A 21,735-nucleotide genomic window follows, 5' to 3' on the forward strand; every position below is an offset into this window, starting at 1 on the left:
TTTAGAAATGTTGGAATTCATTCCTGGCAAAGTATTTGTCGTGGGTGTGATTCTTCTCATTTCCTTCATTGCTTATTCCTCACAGCTCTTTCTATTTTTGCCTGCGTATGGATGGTGGACATGGGAAAGTGCGATGACTTTGTTACCCTTAAATGCCTTGGTGGGCATGGTGTTCTACAATTATTACTTGGCAGTGACAACGGATCCAGGAAAAATTCCCGCTTACTGGGTAAATAGTCTTTGTCTTGAGCACGAATCAAAAAGAAAGTACTAAATACAAATTTAAACAGGAACCGCCTTCTTCTTTAATCGCACCTATCAAAGAAGTTGCCTCTGAGGGGGTTACAGGCCCTCGATTTTGCAAATCATGTGCGGTTTATAAACCTCCCAGAAGTCATCATTGTCGCTACTGTAAACGCTGTGTGTTAAAGATGGATCACCATTGTCCTTGGATAAATAATTGTGTGGGCCATAATAATTATGGTCATTTTGTTCGTTTCATTATATTTGCTAATACTGCTTGTATTTACGTCTTGGTGTTGTTGGTAGCAAGAGTGCGCTATATTTTAAGCGCAATCCGACATTTCCAGGTAAGAAAAAAAAAAGTTAAAGAAAAACAAGATTCCTTATTTGATTAATAATGGGCTCCGATGGTATAGTACGACGCTGAACCCAGTATGACACAAGTTGTGTTTATGGTGTTGAATTTCATCCTGGCTTTTATTGTGGTATTTTGTGTGGGTGTTTTAACGGTATACCAATTATATTGCATGTCCAGAAACCAGACCAATATTGAAGCATGGGAACGAGGTAAAGTAGAGACACTTATAAAACGTGGCAAGATTTTACCGGTAAAGCATACAGGGAAAAAAAAGGATAATCATTAGGAGGTTATTTTAAAACAAGTGTATATAAATAGGTGCAATACCCATTCGATATTGGACTGTATCAAAATATTTGCAACGTGTTGGGTCCCAAACCGTTATTGTGGTTATGGCCAAAACAGATGCAAGGAGATGGGCTGTCATTTCCTGTCATTCATGGTACAGATCCCCGCTTGCCCTTTTATTGGCCACCCAGGGATCCTGATGATTTAAGACCATCGATTTTCTCATCCAAGTATAAACGTCAACAAGAAAAGCAACAGTTGCTAAGAGAAGATCCTAATGCAATTGTCGAGGAATCGGAAGGATATTATGATTCCGGTAGTTTTGTGACAGACAGTGAAAATGAATATTCATTAGATGATGAAGAGGAAGGGATGCGAAAGTTGGTGAACAATAACCTGTATGATCTATCTGGAACTTATTATGATGATCAACCCACCAACCAATATAGAAGACCAAGTAATCATAGAGATATATCATCAGGCGATGATTCTGATGATGACGATACTATACCATTATCCAGTTTTACCACAAGAAAAAAGATTCCTTCCTCCAAAGAAGATTGACAATCATAATAATAATAAAAAAGAGAGAGTATTTGTATATATATATATATAAAGTGTCGTTGTTGTTGTATATTTTTTAATATGTATAATCTATTTGTTTTTATCCAGTCATAACATCAACCAAAACTGACCAAGCACCTGCTACACCAGCACAAACAGCAGCAGAGATACCTGCAGCACGAGCACCAGCAGTACATTTGAAGATAGCACCTGAAATGGCACCAGCAGCTAAACTGCTAAAGACATCATGAGTACCTCTTGTGTAATCGATCAAAGAATTGGTACCGTTGTACATCATGGCAATGACACCCACGGCATTACCAACACCAGGACCTCTACGAGTAATGGAGTTTAAAGTGGTGTTAAGACGCACTTTGGTAGCACCTTGACTCTTTCTTAAACCCTCCATCATACCGTAGGCACCACCAAGTGTCAAACCTGCCAAATAAGTACTACCTGTTCCATAACAAAGATCGTCAGACCAACCACGAGAAGGAGCAAAACCAGAAGAAGATCCAACTGGACCGCTATCTTCCACTTGTAAAAAGTCAAGACCTTGAAGTGACATGGGTTGAAGTCTGTTGGCGTCCAAAGAAATAGTGGACATGAAATCAGGCATCTTTTCATAGCCTGAATCGTCGAGTCCAAAGGAAGTTGTGTTATCGGTCTCGAACGAGGTTTGACCACTGGGTGAATACAACTCATCAGCATCCACTGTCTCTGTTGTGTTGCTAGATCCCATACCAAAGATGCCCATTTTGTACTATTTTTTAAATTTTTTGCGGGGGTGGGTGTATAAAAAAGAAAGGGTTATTTTTTTTTTTTATTTTTTTTTGGGAAAAAACTCAACTGGCTAAATTTTAGGGTTACACACTCATGACGTTTACATCACTTTTTTATACCTGAGCAAAGGCAGTAAAAACCGAAATATTAAAAATTTACAAAACGGAAGGTTTAAAAATAAACACTTGTATTTATAGAAAGAAAGAAGAATTCAAATAGCAATTCCATCCAAGACAATTTTATTCGAGCTTTTTTTTTTTTTTTTTTTTTTTTTTTTTTTTTGCTGTGAAGCCGGTAATAAGCAAGAAAAACTTTACTCTTTCAGTGACAAAAAAAATGAAGTTATCCCCCTTGATACACGTGTAAAATAGTTTATCTGCAGAGAGGGGCTGTCGGATCCAAATCAGACCTAAAAAAGGCAAGTTGTGAATAAATTGATCTTTGTCCAGACCCGGAATCGGTACTAAAGGCGGTTGATTTTCTCTGTTTGCTGTTGCTGCTGGTACCTTTGGAAGGTTTGGGTCTGCCCTCAGAAACCCAGAATAGGGTTCTAGCCTTTGGGAAGAGGGGGGGGGGCTTATAACAATTTAATATAAAAAGGAAGAAAACCTAATTCCTTCTTTCTCTTTCACTATTTCCCACTACTTTTCATAAATGACAATCATGAATGGAAAGACAAAACGACCTCCATTTCGAAGCACAGCAGCAGTAGTAGTAGAGCACAAGGTGTCCGATGCTAGCTTTTCAAAGTGGTCCAAGATGTTACACTTGATTTCGCCTCCCAACAAGAAGAGAAGGTCCACCTCAATTGTTGCTAAGGATGATGATGACGATGAAAAAGAAGAAGAAGAGGGAACAATAGATGCTCTAAAAAAAGAATTCATTATCGATCAATTTAACAAGCAGAAAAGCTTAAATCGCCGTGCCATGTATATACCCAATCCTCCTCCCATTGACGGGCCCAAAGATGCCTCTCATCAATGGTCCTTGTATCGCGCAACCTATCAAAAACTCCGACAAAATACATTACCTCTTTCGGAAACAATTCATTTACGAAAAATGCTTATTTTGTTGCAACCCCAGCAGTTCAAGCAACAGAAAAAAATTGATCCCGTTACTCTGCATACTAGGGTTACCAAGGTAACCATTCCAGTAGCAGTAGAGGATGAAGAGGACGATGTACCATTAGGCACCTTATTAGAGAAAAAAACAACACCTCATACAGTCACCTCTCCAATAAAAAAAAACCAGATTGTTTATCAGAGATATTTAACACCCACATTTTACCATATGCCTTACTACCAACCGCAACAGCCGTATTATTATTACAATACAGCACAATTCATCTAGCTGTTTTTACATCTTGTACATATAACCCAAAAATAAATAAATAAATAAAAAAAGGGGGGGGGGGGGAGGATGCATACCCCAAATTTGTATTATACACAAAAATAACCCATTAATTAATCATTAACCACACACTTTATCCAATTTATATACCCTATCCCTCTCTTGGCATAATTATAAGCTGTTACACAAAAAGAACAATGTCTTTTTATTTTATTTTTAGCCTGTAACACTATCGTTATGTGTTGTCATTGGCCTCTTGCGCCACGCATGTTGCATGACGACGACTATATTTTTTTTTTATATCCTTTTTATTTTTCAGGTTATAAAAGATGATTCATCCTTGCCAATAGGAGGCGTTAAAGAACTTTTTTGTTGACGTGGAGACAGGTTCTCATAAGGAGGAGGATAATTTGGATAGATTGGCATGGCATAACCGTGACGAGGCGACAAACCAGGATCCATCATGGGGGTGCTGGTACTATTGGGTGTGGGAGGTACATATCCGTATTGCTGAAAAGGAGGAGGTATAGTAGGTTGTCCTCCGTACGGTCCTCCTCCGTACATTGGTTGCCCCATAAACGGATATCCTGCTGGTATTCCATATCCAAAAGAAGAACTATAGGGATCCACCATGTACCCTACATAAAATTGGATTAAAGATGAGTCAATTGTATCTCTTCTAAAAGTCTTTTATTACCTCCATTATATGGTCCACCTCTATTATTATGATATCCATTATTATTGTTACTAATATTATTACTACTACGATTTAATCTGTTAGCAGTCTTCAATACACATTGAATGGTAATGTTCACCTTGTATATTGCTGACGATGCGTTCCCGGATCTCCTCGAACAGATGATCCATCGGGTCCAGTCACATTTGAAGCTTGCATCCCTTTTGGTCCTTGCACTAGATCATATTCGACCTAACAAACAAAAAATAAATGAATAACGATGACATAGTGTATTTGAATTTTCTTTAGAATATAATTTATTACCTCCTCCCCCTAAAGCAACGGCTCCAATGGATTAATTTAACTCGGAACCGTTGTTGTTTGAAAGACGACTTACCTCTGCTAAGCTCTTGAAGCCCCCGCTATTCTGTATGGCAGTATGATGAACAAATACCTCTATATTTTTCATTTTATCAGCATGAATCGTGGATTGGGAAGGACAATAGGTTACCTTCTGTACCGTCTCCGTCTTGTGGAGTATCTGGTAAAATAAACCCGTATCCTTTTATTGAGTTGAAGAACTTTACATGTCCTTTGTGACGAGATTCGGGGAATGTTTTTGTTTCCATAGTTGACATTGCTTTGTTGTAAAAAAAAAACAAAAAACAAAAAAAGTCTGGTATTAAAAAAAAAAAAAATCTAAATAATAGTCTATTTACAAAGTACTCTCTCAAAAACAAAGGAAAAAAGATAAAAAAGATAAATTTGTTTATGAATTTTTTATCTAGAGAGGTGAAACAAACGCCTCAAAACAGTTGGGAATAAAAAAGTGGTCTTGTGTTTATTGTCCAAACATTGAAATAAATAGACTAGAGTTTTAATACGCCGAATTCCTGATGTAGGGCCCAAAGCCATTCATCCCTTTCTTGTCTACTTCTTGCTTTGAATACCCAGCATGAGCCTCGGTTTCCTAGACGATGGCCAAGTTTTAACAAGGATAAATACTCCCGAAAGTTTGGAACAAAGTGTCGTTTCGCAATCTGCCATATAACAAACACGCATTCCGATGTCTTGTATCCTCCCGGGATTTCTCCATCCTTATAATATCTCGAAGGCTCAATATTGCGCGCTTGTCGCTTCGTCACTAATTTATCAAGAATACATTCATCTCCGGAATACACGTAAGCGTTCTCAGGTTGAAATAATTGACGTCGTCGTTCATACACACCAAGTGACTGGCGTTGTTGGTAATGATCGTCATTGATATTCAGGTGACACCACCATTGTTTCTTACTTTTCACAGTATCAAACATCACTAACCCTCCTCCGTCTTGGTTTTTCATCAAGACGCAGTATTGAGGTTCAAATGATCGCTTATAATCTTGCTTGACATACAGTAATCCAGATTGCTTCATTCAGCTATTTCGTTAGTATCTTGCCTTTCAATCAATTCTTATTTCTTTAAAGATTGTTTTTTTACCAGAATATCCTTTACATTCTCTGGTTGAGACTGATAGGCTTTGAATCCACTATAATGACCCAAAAGAGATCCAGGATCCATTTTTAATTTGGTGTTAATCAAAGCTACCCATTCCAGCATGATTTGTGTATTTGGTGCTTCGTAGTACAAAATATCAGCCTGATCTTTAATATGAATTTGGAATACGTTAGATGTTGCGTCCTCTTGTATCATCGGTTGTATGTTGGCTATTGAGCTTAGATTGATAAGGTATTTAGCATTAATTAATAAATCAGGGTAAGGTGCTGATGTAGGGTCAATAACTGATGAGTTATTCACGACGGCCGTGGAAGACGGGGTCAAATTAGGTGTAGAATAGTTTACATATTGCCATTCCTTCTTCTTCTTTTTGTTATAAAATATTTTTTGCTGTTGTAGATGTATCCCGCCTGTGGTCGCTGAAAACCAATTATGATTGCGTTTATTTGTTTCAATGTTCATATATCGATTGGAATTCTTCTTTTTTTCCATGAGCTGATGCTGCTGTCGTTTGTAAAAGTAGTAATATGATTTGTCGAGCAGGAATAAATGGTGCCCGTAAAGTACCACATAATAAGGGATATTTTTACATTTCTGCTTTCTCCCTGAAAGCGTGGTTGATGTGTACCATTTCTTATGGAACAATAATCCGTCGTACGTCACTGTGGTCGTATCCTACAAAAAAACGTGTCATTAAACGTGATAGAAAAAGAGTAATTAGAATACAAACCTTTGTGGATTGACTTTCTGGTTCACATATTCTTAGCTCGAGTCGATGTTGCTAAAACGGTTTAAACGGTTTAGTCATGATACACATAGTACGTCTGTATCCATAATCTCACCTGTTCAATCAATTGAGGTCCAACCAACTCTTCGTGATCACCAATCCACTCTACTGAATCCCCTGTGATTGGTGTTTGGAATGACATCGCGGTTGAATCTGAAGCAGAAGCATCACCTTTTTTCTCAGGCTTTTCTGTTGAAATGCCTCTCCAGCACAGTCTAAAATCTTTGACGGTAGAAGAAACGTCGAGTCGGTTTCCATCGATCATTCTGAACACGCCATTCTTCTTAAAAAGAGTTAATATCACGGGTTTTATGTCTGAGATTCGTATGTTGAATTGACCATCATTTCCCTCCATTTCCGAGATCATATCGAGAGGTATTCTTATTTCGATTTGTTGATGTGTTTCTGTTTGAACCATGACAAATATATCGATTGAGGGAGGAATAGGCATTTTGCATGAAGTGACACAAGGTAATACACGGTACACGGCCATGTACCAATCTCGCGCTTCAGATAACGAGGAAGATTGGAAATGATAGGATATGAAGGTCTTTGTTTCATAATGCGAAAATTCTAAGCACCAAATATAATCATGGGCAGATATTAATGAGAGTCTGACTTTTCTATAAGGGTATTGATTGTTTAAATGAATCACATGCGCTAATCTTTGCGCCGATATAATAATTGTCTATGCTTTTTCATATAAAGGTTTAATACATAGATCACAATTAAATAAAATTACATCTTTTTGTAGACTTACTGTCACATGGTATAACTCAATTCGGTTGGGTTTTAAAACCGCTTTAAACTGTCTCCATCGCAACCTCGTCTTTCGTAATTGCACTTCTCTCATGGTAGACTTTTTCTTTGTGAACCATTTCGCTGTACGAGTGCATAATACGAGTCCTTCTTTAATGACATTTTGGTCGGTGTAGTTCCTTTTATATTTAACAAGTGGTAATATTGTACTTTCTCCCTCTGAAACCTTCTTGTCATTGACTTGTTTCGGTGGATCGCCAAGCGAAGACACATTGGTTTGAGGAATAAGTGTTGCATTGTGCGTGTTTATACTCGCTGATTCTTCTGTGTTGTGGGGTATAGCTTTTGTCTCGGGCAGACAATCTTGGTTCATTCTCCTTTTTTTTTTTCTTTAATAAAAAAAGGCTCTAAAAAAGGGTTAAAAAGAAGAAATTAACATGATGTAAATGAAGTTTTTTTAATAGCCGAAAAAAGATGGTTCCACGGACTTTTTTTTTTTTACAGCCAGGCACAGATCGCCCAAACTGGCTACAAGCCTTTTGGGGACATTCGCGTCTAACTGCTTCAAGCTGTTGCACAATTTTGCTCTTTTATCGACTTGCTTTTTAAAATGCATCAGAGGTTTTGATCGGGTTCAGATCAAAGCTTTGGGAAGACAAATTCAGAAATTTACCAATGGTTGTACTAACGTGCACATTGCCCAGTTTGGGACGAGGCACCATCTTCCGGATATATGAAATACATGTTGACTCTCTCAGACGATTATTGCAGATAAAAGAAATTTAACTGCCTGACAAACAGTTAACATAAACGTCTTAGTCTATCATCGTATCCATGTCCTTGAGTTAACAGAGGTATTATCAGTGATAAGTTGAATGGCTTATTTTTTTTTAAAAAAAAATACGTTAACAGGATAGCACTTTTGAAAGGTTAATAAACCAGAAGAAAGTATCCAAACAGATGATTACTGCTTTGAGCAAAATTATATCCACTCACATATTTGGGCTCTAATGTGTTGATAGATTTTGGGCAAAACAACCCCAAGTCAAGTGATGTATATTAAGTAGAGGCATCAGAGCGCATATTGATGCACGTTTGCTTTATTAAAGGGCGTATGAATATGTATAAAAAGTAGTTTAAGCGGATTCAGACAACATTATCTTGATGAACTGGCTGCAATAAAGGAGTTTCATGCACAGTAAGCTTCCAGATCAAACACTTGAAAAGTAGACGCGCCACATAGTTGGCTAGCTCTCCAAAATATCCCAATATATTCATACAAGCATACAAAGCTCTGTGATATAAATTATTCAACCGTTTATCCTAAAATAAGTGCAACGCCAGAAAGGACAAACTTTTAAAGTAAGATAACAGTAGCAGGCATAGCACCAACGCTAACATCAAATACTTTACACCCTTACCTACTAGTTAGATATTAACAGAGAATGTCCCTCACGCTAACATAAAACCAAAGCAGAACAAAATACCATTACTTTCCCTCGTCCCACAAGATTGACATTAACAGAGAAAGGCCCTCACGCTAACATGCAACCTAAAGTAATGATATTTTGAAACTACTTTACACCCTTTCCTACTAGTTAAATATTAACAGAGAATGGCCCTCACGCTAATATAAAACCAAAGCAGAACAAAATACCATTACTTTCCCTCGTCCCACAAGATTGACATTAACAGAGAAAGGCCCTCACGCTAACATGCAACCTAAAGTAATGATATTTTGAAACTACTTTACACCCTTTCCTACTAGTTAAATATTAACAGAGAATGGCCCTCACGCTAATATAAAACCAAAGCAGAACAAAATACCATTACTTTCCCTCGTCCCACAAGATTGACATTAACAGAGAAAGGCCCTCACGATAACATGCAACCTAAAGTAATGATATTTTGAAACTACTTTACACCCTTTCCTACTAGTTAAATATTAACAGAGAATGGCCCTCACGCTAATATAAAACCAAAGCAGAACAAAATACCATTACTTTCCCTCGTCCCACAAGATTGACATTAACAGAGAAAGGCCCTCACGATAACATGCAACCTAAAGTAATGATATTTTGAAACTACTTTACACCCTTTCCTACTAGTTAGATATTAACAGAGAATGTCCCTCACGCTAATATAAAACCAAAGCAGAACAAAATACCATTACTTTCCCTCGTCCCACAAGATTGACATTAACAGAGAAAGGCCCTCACGATAACATGCAACCTAAAGTAATGATATTTTGAAACTACTTTACACCCTTTCCTACTAGTTAAATATTAACAGAGAATGGCCCTCACGCTAATATAAAACCAAAGCAGAACAAAATACCATTACTTTCCCTCGTCCCACAAGATTGACATTAACAGAGAAAGGCCCTCACGATAACATGCAACCTAAAGTAATGATATTTTGAAACTACTTTACACCCTTTCCTACTAGTTAAATATTAACAGAGAATGGCCCTCACGCTAATATAAAACCAAAGCAGAACAAAATACCATTACTTTCCCTCGTCCCACAAGATTGACATTAACAGAGAAAGGCCCTCACGCTAACATGCAACCTAAAGTAATGATATTTTGAAACTACTTTACACCCTTTCCTACTAGTTAAATATTAACAGAGAATGGCCCTCACGCTAATATAAAACCAAAGCAGAACAAAATACCATTACTTTCCCTCGTCCCACAAGATTGACATTAACAGAGAAAGGCCCTCACGATAACATGCAACCTAAAGTAATGATATTTTGAAACTACTTTACACCCTTTCCTACTAGTTAGATATTAACAGAGAATGTCCCTCACGCTAATATAAAACCAAAGCAGAACAAAATACCATTACTTTCCCTCGTCCCACAAGATTGACATTAACAGAGAAAGGCCCTCACGATAACATGCAACCTAAAGTAATGATATTTTGAAACTACTTTACACCCTTTCCTACTAGTTAAATATTAACAGAGAATGGCCCTCACGCTAATATAAAACCAAAGCAGAACAAAATACCATTACTTTCCCTCGTCCCACAAGATTGACATTAACAGAGAAAGGCCCTCACGCTAACATGCAACCTAAAGTAATGATATTTTGAAACTACTTTACACCCTTTCCTACTAGTTAAATATTAACAGAGAATGGCCCTCACGCTAATATAAAACCAAAGCAGAACAAAATACCATTACTTTCCCTCGTCCCACAAGATTGACATTAACAGAGAAAGGCCCTCACGATAACATGCAACCTAAAGTAATGATATTTTGAAACTACTTTACACCCTTTCCTACTAGTTAAATATTAACAGAGAATGGCCCTCACGCTAATATAAAACCAAAGCAGAACAAAATACCATTACTTTCCCTCGTCCCACAAGATTGACATTAACAGAGAAAGGCCCTCACGCTAACATGCAACCTAAAGTAATGATATTTTGAAACTACTTTACACCCTTTCCTACTAGTTAAATATTAACAGAGAATGGCCCTCACGCTAATATAAAACCAAAGCAGAACAAAATACCATTACTTTCCCTCGTCCCACAAGATTGACATTAACAGAGAAAGGCCCTCACGATAACATGCAACCTAAAGTAATGATATTTTGAAACTACTTTACACCCTTTCCTACTAGTTAAATATTAACAGAGAATGGCCCTCACGCTAATATAAAACCAAAGCAGAACAAAATACCATTACTTTCCCTCGTCCCACAAGATTGACATTAACAGAGAAAGGCCCTCACGATAACATGCAACCTAAAGTAATGATATTTTGAAACTACTTTACACCCTTTCCTACTAGTTAGATATTAACAGAGAATGTCCCTCACGCTAATATAAAACCAAAGCAGAACAAAATACCATTACTTTCCCTCGTCCCACAAGATTGACATTAACAGAGAAAGGCCCTCACGATAACATGCAACCTAAAGTAATGATATTTTGAAACTACTTTACACCCTTTCCTACTAGTTAAATATTAACAGAGAATGGCCCTCACGCTAATATAAAACCAAAGCAGAACAAAATACCATTACTTTCCCTCGTCCCACAAGATTGACATTAACAGAGAAAGGCCCTCACGATAACATGCAACCTAAAGTAATGATATTTTGAAACTACTTTACACCCTTTCCTACTAGTTAAATATTAACAGAGAATGGCCCTCACGCTAATATAAAACCAAAGCAGAACAAAATACCATTACTTTCCCTCGTCCCACAAGATTGACATTAACAGAGAAAGGCCCTCACGCTAACATGCAACCTAAAGTAATGATATTTTGAAACTACTTTACACCCTTTCCTACTAGTTAAATATTAACAGAGAATGGCCCTCACGCTAATATAAAACCAAAGCAGAACAAAATACCATTACTTTCCCTCGTCCCACAAGATTGACATTAACAGAGAAAGGCCCTCACGCTAACATGCAACCTAAAGTAATAATATTTTGAAACTACTTTACACCCTTTCCTACTAGTTAGATATTAACAGAGAATGTCCCACACGCTAATATAAACCAAAGCAGCATTACTCGCTTACACTAAACAGAACAAAAAAAAATGTTTTAAAAAAAATGTTGAGTTATGATCATATTTAATTTCCGATTGGATGACGCATGGCTTCGATTATTTTTTTTTTGTATGAACTGGCTTCGATTACCTTTACCTATATGAACGTGTTTTTAATATTTTTTCGTTGGTCTTGCCTCTTTCGTATAAAATAAAAGTATTTTTCTTTGTAGCTTTAAATATGGATATCATTAAAGACTTTCTCGCGAAAAAACCAAGTTCAACAAAAACAAAAGCCTCAGTTTTTTTTGAGGAAAATGAAACCCTGATTACAAAAATGTTCTATGAATCAATTCCCTCTATAAATGCCCTTGAATTGAAAAAATTCTGGGTGAATAACATGGAGAGATTTCACAAAAAATTTATATATGACTTCAACCTGGTGGATTGGTCGCGTTTATCCAGACTTGTTAATAGTGTAATTGTACTCATTTTGTTAGTAAAATTGGACCAATTGTTCACTTTTTTTTTTACACAGAATCTTCTTTACAATCAAGCAGATGGAGTATTGGATGATTTGTTGTCCAAAAGGTTGAAATATAGATCAAAGCATACAGATGAAGTAAGTATACATATTTTAGTATAAATTGGCACGGTTGAAATGATACGACTTGGTTTTTCTGGTCATACCAACTAAGACTAAAGCCTTGTGCCTTAAAGTTTCAAACGCTGATGCATGAATTATAATTAGATTGACAATTTTTTCAATTCTGAAAAATTTGATATCCCTTTTAACCAAGACATATCCACTCTGAGAAACATGTTTAATACTGAAAAGAAAAAGCTTAAAAGAACTGATATCCACAATCAAGATTATCTGTTTTATGGGATACTAGATTTCGTCAGCAAGGTTGATGAGAGCAAAACCAAGTATATTTTGAAGGACGATTTCTTGAAGTGGAAAACTAGTCTTATAAAAAAGGCAACATATTCTGATGAAGCCCCAAATACAGCTTATAATTTCACCAAAAGCGTTTTACGAGCTTCAAATTTTGATGAAGCAAAGGCAAAAGAAAAGGAAGCTAAGAAATCACTCCAAAAAGACGACACTGAATACAGGCAAAAAAAGAAATGTTTGCAGCTACTCAAACTTCAAAGAAAGAGATACAAAGAAAAATTGTCTGATGAAAACGAGTACTCTTTTATTATCAGTTATTTTAGCAAAGTATTTACCACTGTATTTGATGCAAAAAAAAATTTCTGGCAATATAAATGGGGCGAGTTCAAATTAGCCGCTTCGAAGGAAGAGGAAAACCTTGCCAAAAATGATGATCAAAATAGGGCACAAGGCTCTTCAATTGACTGTATCGTATCTTCAAAAGAACTAGGCTTGGATTTTGTGTTGTTAGAAGTTTCTGGTTCGATGGATAAAGAAGATTACGTTCACTTTCTGAAGGATCGACTAAAGATTGCAAAGAATTTAAAATACATTTTCAAAAGTATTTTAAGACAGAAATTAGTTGTATCTGATGCTACAAATCTCAAATTATATGGTATTCAAGTCTACAGGGATGTGATTTATGTTTACGCCTTATTAATGCCAATCATGAACATGTTTTGCTTTGTTGAAATTTTGAAATTCAAGATACCGACACGCTCAATCACATATATCAAAGACGTTCCCAGATACATCAAATGTCTTTTTAGAACTCTTAACTTTGCTTTATATGGCCACCATGCGCTGAAGAGTTATATGACACAACATGGTGATTATGAATCTGATCAAAGCAGTTCTGACAAGGATAGCTGCCTTTCTCCGCCATACATTTCACCGCAGAAAGTTACTAACAAAAGAAAGGAACCAAACTCTTCAGCAACAATCAACAAAAAACAAAAGTTTTAAAAATTATACAACTGGCTCCGTGACTATGTCTTGTAGTTGAAAAAAATAAAAAAGACAGAAGCTTCTCTTTAAAAAGATTGGGCAATTATTTTTTTTATTCATTAAACATGTATGTGCTTTATTAGGTTTTGAATGGTAATTAAGATATTTAGGTGGGGGCTTTCAGCATATCACATACAGCCAATAGTTACATGACAAAAAACCAGTTTGGACAATAGGAATACCCCGTTCTGACATTAACTTAAAAAGTTCTTTAAAGTGGACATGCTAAAGCTTGGGAAAGCTTCGACATTTGCGGGCATCTTGTTTCCATAAAGTTATCTTATTCACTTTACGCATTCTTTGTCACAATAGGAGACGTCTCAACTAAAGTTGCAAAAGCCAAGCAATATTTCCTGTGTCAACCAGAGAAAGAAATCAAATTTAGTTACTTGTGTTGACCTGCCTTCACTTGTCTTCTTCTTACCTCATAATGTTTTTTTATTACCTGAGGTAAAAAAAAACCATGATACCTCGGTCATTACCTTAAATATATGTAATGGATCACCATTGTCATAAGTTGTATAAACTCAAATTATTGAATCAGTTATATTTTCCTCATGACATTTATGATTTGAGTGTCACAGGTTAATGCTTCAGGACTTAAGGAAAGCCATCTTTTAGTAAGCACAATAAGGTGTACATAATCACAATATAGGATCGGATATTCTAGTTGACATCAAGAGTTTCATGAGAACTTATCGTCTCAAACCAAATGTTGATTGATTGCAATAAACATATGGTGACCATTTCGGCATGTATTATAACAGCTTAGTTTTACTTTGATCTTTCTTCAAATTTAACATCAAACGAGAGCAAAGGTGACAGAGTAGTAATTAAATATGCAGAAGATGTATAAATTGTTAAATACATATTTATTCGTAAATATTACATCCTACATCATTTTTGATTGTATATTATTGTTTCCAAGTCTTAAGGACAGCAAAGACGTCCGATCTTATACTGTGTCCACACACACTTAAACTGTTCCTAAGAAAAGTGATTAGCCATTTCTATCTCTCGATGCTACTTCATGTGTTTATGCACTCTACTTTTCATGTGATGTGAAAAAAATTCACTGAGAGACATTATACGTTAGTTTGTGTCATTTAGAGTATCTTAGGGAAGAAAAAAATGGTTACTTTGCAATTTCCCACTCCTAACCGGCTTTATTGTCCATAGTTGTTTAAATTCAGAAATTTTGTTAATCCAAGCACTTTGATCTTGACCGCCCGCTGATAATTGGTCGCAAAATGGTACAAAACCTAATTAAATAGTAAAACTCGATACTTTTAAGACGTCCATGATTCATTAGACATGAGGTGTAGGAAAGTAGCAAAAAAAAAAAAAAAAAAAAAAAAAAAAAAGGGTAGTTAATTCACAATGATGTTGTACACAGAGGAGCTTTAATTTGGAGTGCAATATGCCTTTGTAATGTTGGCCGGGAATTGACAGTCTCTGATCGTAAGATGTTGATTAGAGATATATTTAGACTGGTTTCAGGCTGTAGCTTGAATAGAGATACGTTTTCTATAGTGTATTCTAACGGATTACGTCACAATGAAGTCGAAGTTTCTGATATATGTCTAAGTTTAATCCCTTTTGAGTCAAACTGGCTTATCCTGCGCTTTATTCTGAAAAGGCTAATAACGACCAAAAATTATAAAATGGAAAGAACTATTGTTTTATTATTGCTGTGTAATTCGTTAATAAACTCAATTGAGTTACACAAAAGATCTTTTAGCTAAGCTCAAATTCTTCACAAGGATCCTACTTAAGGAGAGCTAGGTACGACGCCTCTTCTTCAGTATTAAGGAATTTGAACCAGGGTTTTCTTCAACTCCTCCTGTACGGTCTTCACCTAATTCAGCTTCTGCTACTTCTTGTGGTTCACCTTCTACAACCCATTTTCGATATAACCAGTTATCTTTCGGTCTTTGTAGAAACAGTTTGATGTCATTAGCATGGACGGGGCTTGCAACCATAAGATGCCCATCCGAAATCACATACACGTTATTAGGTAATTTTCTTTCAATACGGTACGGTCCAATCCACTTGCTACCCAATTTCCCTTTGCTTATATCTCCTACTGTATGATTGAGTACCATTACTTGGTCACCTAATCTAAATGATCGAACGGACACTCTTTTAGCATCATCATAGTTTCTAGCTTGAGTTTCTTTGATAACCACTTGTCGCTTTACAGCTTCTGATAACACTGAATCATTCAATTTAATAATTTCTTCCAATCTTTCTTCCAACTCTAACATTTCATAATCGATTTCTTCATCTACGCCTTCTTCGATATTATTAATCATGGTTTGATCCTGTATTTTAGTTGTGTTCATTCTACTTCCGGTCTCCATCAACAGAACATCTTCACCTAAGTCCTTGATTTCTAGACAATCCGCAATTCCTCTGGGTTGCCGACCATGCAAAAGGAAAAATGGTGTGAATCCGTGTCCTCCATATACGCTGGTCCTGACGACATAACTAGCTGCTGATAACCAAGTAACCCAACTTCCGGGATATTGTGCACAGATCTTCTTTAACAATAATTTAAGGGTTTGGATTACTCTTTCAACCTTTCCTTGTCTCTGAGAATGGTTTGATGGACCTAACGCTAGCTTGATCCCATATTTAGACACCATTCTATCGACTATGACATTAACAAAATGCGTGCCTCCATCACTATACACAGTTGATGGGATACCGAATCTGCAGATCCATTCGTATAATCCAATGACGGCTATATCTGCCTGTGCTGTTACGCATGGGTGACATTCTACCCAACCGGTGAACATATCTATCAATACAAGTACATAGCTAAAGCTTCCAAAAGACTGTACGTTAGGCAATACACAAAAATCCATCATTATTTCGGTCATAGGTCCGTTTAGTGGTGCAGGTATAGACATCATAGGTACCACTGGCGCATTTTTAAGAGAATGGGCTTGACATATGTGGCATGTTTTAACGTATAACCGTATATCCTCGTAGTAATTAGGCCAGTAAAATTTTCGACTGACGTTGGTAAAAGTTCGAGCTATTCCGGCATGCCCTGAGAGCCAATGATCATGTATATTTTCTATTACTTTTCTGACTTCCGCTTCTTTAACTAAGATTCTGTCACCATATTTCTCGTCCTTCTTTCTGTAAATACGATCGTTCTCTCCGATGTAATAATATCTAGCCATGGCTCGTATTGCATTCCTTTCCTTTAGCTGGATATTTTCTCCAAAGGTTAAAGTGTTCAAAAACTGATACAGACATCGATAGCGCTCCTCCGATATTCCATGGAAAACGTCATCGTTAATCCCTCCACTTATGACATTATACACAGGTAAGTAATTATCTGTAATAATTTCTTCAGAAGTAGGCATTTCCATTAAACCTTCCTGATCAAACGGCATTCTAGATAGGCTGTCTGCATTCCCGTTTTGAGCCCCCGGACGATAATACACCGAAAAGTCTAATTCCATCACACTAAGCAACCATTTCACTACCCTCGGATTGGACTCCTCCTTGATTTTCATTAAATGCCTGAGAGATTGGTGATCTGTGATGACCTTGCATTTATTACCTAACAAATAATACCTATAGAATTTCAAGAAGTAGACTATAGCCAATAGTTCCAACTCCCATATTGCCATTGTTGTTTTTTCTATACCTATCAATGCCCGACTTCCATAATAGATAGGATGTAGGATGTTACCATCATCTTCATCAGCCTGAGTCAATATTCCAGATATAGCCTTCTTACTGCTATCACAATACAGAACAAATTCACGGTCGAATCTTGGGTGTGCTAGAACAGGCTCGCTACTCATCATTTCCTTGCATTTATCGAATCCCTTTTGCGCCTCTTCGTCCCAATTAAATTTGACGTTTTTCTTTAACAGTTTAGTCATCCCGCTAGTAACCTCAGAAAGCTTTGGAAAGAATCTTCGATAATATTGGATGCCTCCTAAAAAGGTTCTCAATTCCGACACATTCCTAGGTCGAGGCCATGACATATATCGCTCTACTTTGGAGTTATCCATCCTGAATCCATTAATTCCACACATGTATCCCAATATCTTCAGTTCCTGGTATCCGAACTTGCATTTCTTTAACGACATGGATAGACCCACTCTTTCAGCCATACACAAAATTTTGTCTAGTTGCTGTACATGCTTCTCAAAATCTGAACTGTATACCACACCATCATCCACGTACATCATGAAGTAGTCAAAGAGTGCTTCCGAAAACGTCCGGTCCATACATCTCTGCCACCAAGCTACACTCGAATGCAATCCCATAGGCATTACGCACCATTGATAAATTCCTAGAGGGGTAATAAACGCTGTATACTTTCTTGAATCCTTATGTACCGGTAATTGCCAAAATCCTTTTAATGCATCCATGATAGAGAAATATTTAGCCTTGCCTAATTGGGTGAACAACATATTAATATCAGGTAATGGGTAAGGGTCTTTCATTGTCACCGCATTTAGATTCTTATAGTCAATGCATAACCGATATAGATCCTTGGTTTTAAGCCCTGGAGCAGTAGAAGTATATCCTACAACATTTCCATCTTCTAGTATAGCCTGTTTTCTTCTCTTGGTATCACCGACTCCAAATTTCTGTCCAATAAGATGTTCCATGTTATCTTCTTCTAATGAATCTTCAGCCTCTTCAATGAAATCTTGGATAGTGGTGTTGTAAATTTTACTACCAGGCACTTTCTTGACATTGGACAGCGAATTTTTATTGTCTGATATTACAAATGGCTTGGCTTTTCCTTTGAATTGTATCTTCTTCTTCTTATGTCTCTTTTCTATATCCGAAGGGATCAACACCGTTCCAGCAGCCCATTCACTATTGGGGTCCGCAGCCTCGATTTTTCCAGTGCGCAATAACTCCTGTAGTGTTTCTTTAAGCCATAATTGAGCGTCATGTGGCACAATGTACGCACGAGATCGTTGTGGTTTCGCATCAGGTTTCAAGTCAATAATGTAAGGGTCAGTATTTAATGTTTTTATTTCCTTAAGTGAACTAACAAATACGCTCTTATGCTTATGTAACACATTTAAAATCTCCCTTTTTTGCTCGGGCATTAATTCGGGGTTGATGTCAAAATCACCGCAATCTATTTCTTCAATAACAGGTTTTTGCTCGGTTTGCTTGACATTGTTGACCTTCTTTACACTGTCATTTTTATTGGACCATTCGCAGACAACAGACGTAACATAAGACTGCATGTTGTGGTAATAGTTATTCTTGCTGATAGCTTCGGCAGGTAGATAAACGGGTGCGGTGGAAACGGAAGGCATAGCTTGGTCGCGTGGGTTTTCCATCATTTCTGCCAGATACTCTTGAATAACCTCTACCTCGGTAACTACATTTTTTTTTGTCTTGATACTCTCCATTGATAATTTATCGTCGCCAGCAGGAGTAATTATTCCGATAGCATCACCTTTCTTTATCATTACCTTTTTATTAGTTGCATTAGCAATAACTGTTTCTGCTACTCTGGTGGTATGGATAATTGTCGGGCACAACATTACGCCATTTACTGCACTGGCATATGCAGGAACAAGCATGTGCACCATCTTAGTATTATCTAAGACTGTAGGTTCCGCGTATCTGAGAGCTGCGATGCTAATCTCCCAAGGATCCAGAATCAAGTCCTCATTCAACTTCACTATTTTGTCACCACTCTCCCCACCTGATAATACTATCTGCATTATTCTATTGCTATTACCCAATTTTGACGCCGTAGGATTTATTCCAGTTCCCTCGTGCGTATCGATAATAATTTGCTCTACTACCACTTCACTGTCGTCTTCATCTAAGATTTCGAAAATCAATTCCTTACGAGATACATCTAACATGGCGTGTGCTCCTTCGAAAAAATCAATACCCAAAATCAGGGGGAAGTTATCTAGATCTGCTACGATAAACGTATGGCTGACTTCTAATTCCACAGAAAACAAAATAGCAACATTTCGTATTAACCCCATGGCGCTTTCCTTAGCCCTTCCTGCAAAACTCAACGATAGTCCAGGCACTTTTTCGATACGATTTTCCCATTGTAACTCCTTGACTACTTCATACGGAATAATAGAGGCATTTGCACCAGGGTCCAATAGCGCATCGTAATCTCCTTCACCTATAGACATTTGAACCACTTGGAGTTCAGTACCACTAGCACCCGGATTGTTACGATCTGTGAATGATTTTGTGAAAATCTGATTTCTTTGTACAACATTATGGATATTATTGTCTACTTTCCTTACGGGATTGACATCAGCTAGCGTCGCCGTAGCTAACGATGATGAAGCATCGCTGGGAGTGGCCAATGTCGGTGGCACTATTGTTCCACTAGTAACATTACTAACAGATTTATTACTAGCAAAACCTAAAGCTTCTTTCGCTTGTTGATTGTGAGATGGACACAAGAAAAGGAATTCCGCCAAAGGAAGGGTCACCGTCAAGGACCTCAAGTATTCCGCAGTGTTGAATTTTTGGTCCAGTTTACCTTCTTTGTTGATCAATAAGGGATGTTTCTTAGTAGCTTTGTTTACTTGAGATGGCCGTGGTAATCCTTGAGCTAATGCTTCCTTGTCTAACAACGCTATCTCCTTCTTTCTAGCACGTGCTTTAGCTAGTTGGATAGCTCGTCGTGCACGTTTCTGAGTCTCCCATTCTTCAGCGGATAACATATCAACGTCTTGTTGCTCAGTTTCTCCGTTTACTGCATTTATAATATTTGTAGGATTTTGTTCACTGGTTAAGGTGATATTTAAAATTGGGACACCGTTACCTACTGGCGGTGTCCTTCCCGAAAATCCTGGTTTTGTGCTTGAGTTTTTCTTGGCTTTCTACATCCACTAGCTGTGTGATTCTCATCACCACAGTTACCACACGAGGACGGACAGTTTCTTTGTATATGGCCTTCTTCATTGCAGTTGTAACATACTCGAGATGAAAAGGATCCAGAGTTAGTGTTGCCGGTCACTGAGGATCGTGGAACTTTCAAGGTATCACCATTGCCTTGAGCTTGTTGATTAGCTACTTCTTGAGAATTACCATTGGATTCTTGCACTCTTCCATTATTGTTACGGGGAGCGTAAGTGGGCTTTCTAACATTCTCACTACTAGATACATTGTTAATCTGTAACATATTCATGTTTTGTTGTAGCTGAAAAAGCTCCCATTGCTGCTTGATGGTGTGTAATTGTGCGGTGTTTACGTTATAAATATCAAATCCATTACTGTTACTAGCGGTACCATAGGATGTATTACTTCCAAAGCCGTTGTTCATCAAAGGGGCCAACGAGACACGTAACTCTTCTCTCATAATCCAATCTGCTTGAGCTAATTGGGCTCTCAAATCTTCTAATGAAGTAGGTGCCGCACGTAAGTTCCTTTGAGTTACCAAATTTAAATTTTGTACCACATCTGCAACTAAAGTACTCTCTTCGTAATTCTCTGTTTTGTTAAACTTCTTGAATAGATTTACTTTTTCTTTAATATAATTAACTGCATCTTCATTAGGGCCTTGCACTCTTCTATTGAAAGCCATTCTAAGCCTGTACTTGGTGGCGTTAGTTAAAAAGTGATTGACGAACATGTACACAAAGGATCCTTCTTGATCTTCGGAGCCATAAGCAATGTCTGACCAACTCGTTCTGCGAAACCATGATAAGGCAGTATCTCGTAAGTGAGATCCAATCACAGCGATTTTCTCTTTGTCCTGAGCACTAGTAAGAGAAGAGAATGTGGGTAGATAGGATATTTGTTCTAAGAAGTCATAAATACTTTCACTTGTATCTAGATATTCTCCACTGAAGGGGATAATCATAGAACCTTGTACACTATTAGTTAAATAAACAGGCATTGGACCTGGATACATCATAGGCATGGGTTGAGGGTACATTCCATACATTGTCGGGTTACTCATAAACTGATTGTTCATGT

At 37.2% G+C, this 21,735-nt stretch overlaps 6 protein-coding genes across 6 annotated transcripts; 3 read left to right on the plus strand and 3 right to left on the minus strand.

Moving 5' to 3' along the window:
* Positions 1-19: 19 nt before the first annotated feature.
* EV154DRAFT_584961 (DHHC palmitoyltransferase-domain-containing protein) lies at positions 20-1,529 on the plus strand (the record flags this gene model as incomplete). Its single annotated transcript, XM_051606749.1, has 4 exons — positions 20-236; positions 325-590; positions 660-851; positions 920-1,529. Coding segments are annotated over 4 exons (1,209 nt in total), but the record flags the coding sequence as incomplete, so codon positions are not given.
* Positions 1,483-2,297, minus strand: EV154DRAFT_490844 (Tim17/Tim22/Tim23/Pmp24 family-domain-containing protein). The gene has a single exon (XM_051599469.1). The coding sequence runs from the start codon at positions 2,208-2,210 to the stop codon at positions 1,554-1,556; it is 657 nt and encodes a 218-aa protein (XP_051463206.1). The 5' UTR covers positions 2,211-2,297; the 3' UTR covers positions 1,483-1,553.
* A 188-nt stretch (positions 2,298-2,485) lies between these two features.
* On the plus strand, positions 2,486-3,753 carry EV154DRAFT_490845 (uncharacterized protein). The gene has a single exon (XM_051599470.1). The coding sequence runs from the start codon at positions 2,891-2,893 to the stop codon at positions 3,584-3,586; it is 696 nt and encodes a 231-aa protein (XP_051463207.1). The 5' UTR covers positions 2,486-2,890; the 3' UTR covers positions 3,587-3,753.
* A 450-nt stretch (positions 3,754-4,203) lies between these two features.
* EV154DRAFT_490850 (cold-shock' DNA-binding domain-containing protein) lies at positions 4,204-5,000 on the minus strand. The gene is made up of 5 exons (XM_051599471.1): positions 4,774-5,000; positions 4,660-4,718; positions 4,587-4,595; positions 4,402-4,514; positions 4,204-4,348 (listed from the first exon to the last, which is right to left on the minus strand). Exons 1-5 carry the CDS (start codon positions 4,898-4,900, stop codon positions 4,240-4,242), a joined length of 417 nt encoding a protein of 138 aa, XP_051463208.1. The 5' UTR covers positions 4,901-5,000; the 3' UTR covers positions 4,204-4,239.
* Positions 5,001-5,131: 131 nt separating this feature from the next.
* EV154DRAFT_558006 (uncharacterized protein) lies at positions 5,132-7,679 on the minus strand (the record flags this gene model as incomplete). Its single annotated transcript, XM_051605470.1, has 5 exons — positions 5,132-5,671; positions 5,743-6,435; positions 6,491-6,541; positions 6,603-7,235; positions 7,308-7,679. 5 exons carry the CDS (start codon positions 7,677-7,679, stop codon positions 5,132-5,134), a joined length of 2,289 nt encoding a protein of 762 aa, XP_051463209.1.
* Positions 7,680-12,282: 4,603 nt separating this feature from the next.
* EV154DRAFT_174138 (uncharacterized protein) lies at positions 12,283-13,841 on the plus strand. Its single transcript, XM_051594212.1, has 3 exons — positions 12,283-12,303; positions 12,364-12,447; positions 12,546-13,841. The coding sequence occupies exon 3, from the start codon at positions 12,646-12,648 to the stop codon at positions 13,726-13,728; it is 1,083 nt and encodes a 360-aa protein (XP_051463210.1). The 5' UTR covers positions 12,283-12,303; positions 12,364-12,447; positions 12,546-12,645; the 3' UTR covers positions 13,729-13,841.
* The last annotated feature ends 7,894 nt before the right edge of the window (positions 13,842-21,735 follow it).

This window comes from Mucor mucedo (assembly GCF_025094135.1).
Source record: "Mucor mucedo strain NRRL 3635 chromosome Unknown EV154scaffold_3, whole genome shotgun sequence".
Lineage (NCBI taxonomy): Eukaryota > Fungi > Mucoromycota > Mucoromycetes > Mucorales > Mucoraceae > Mucor > Mucor mucedo.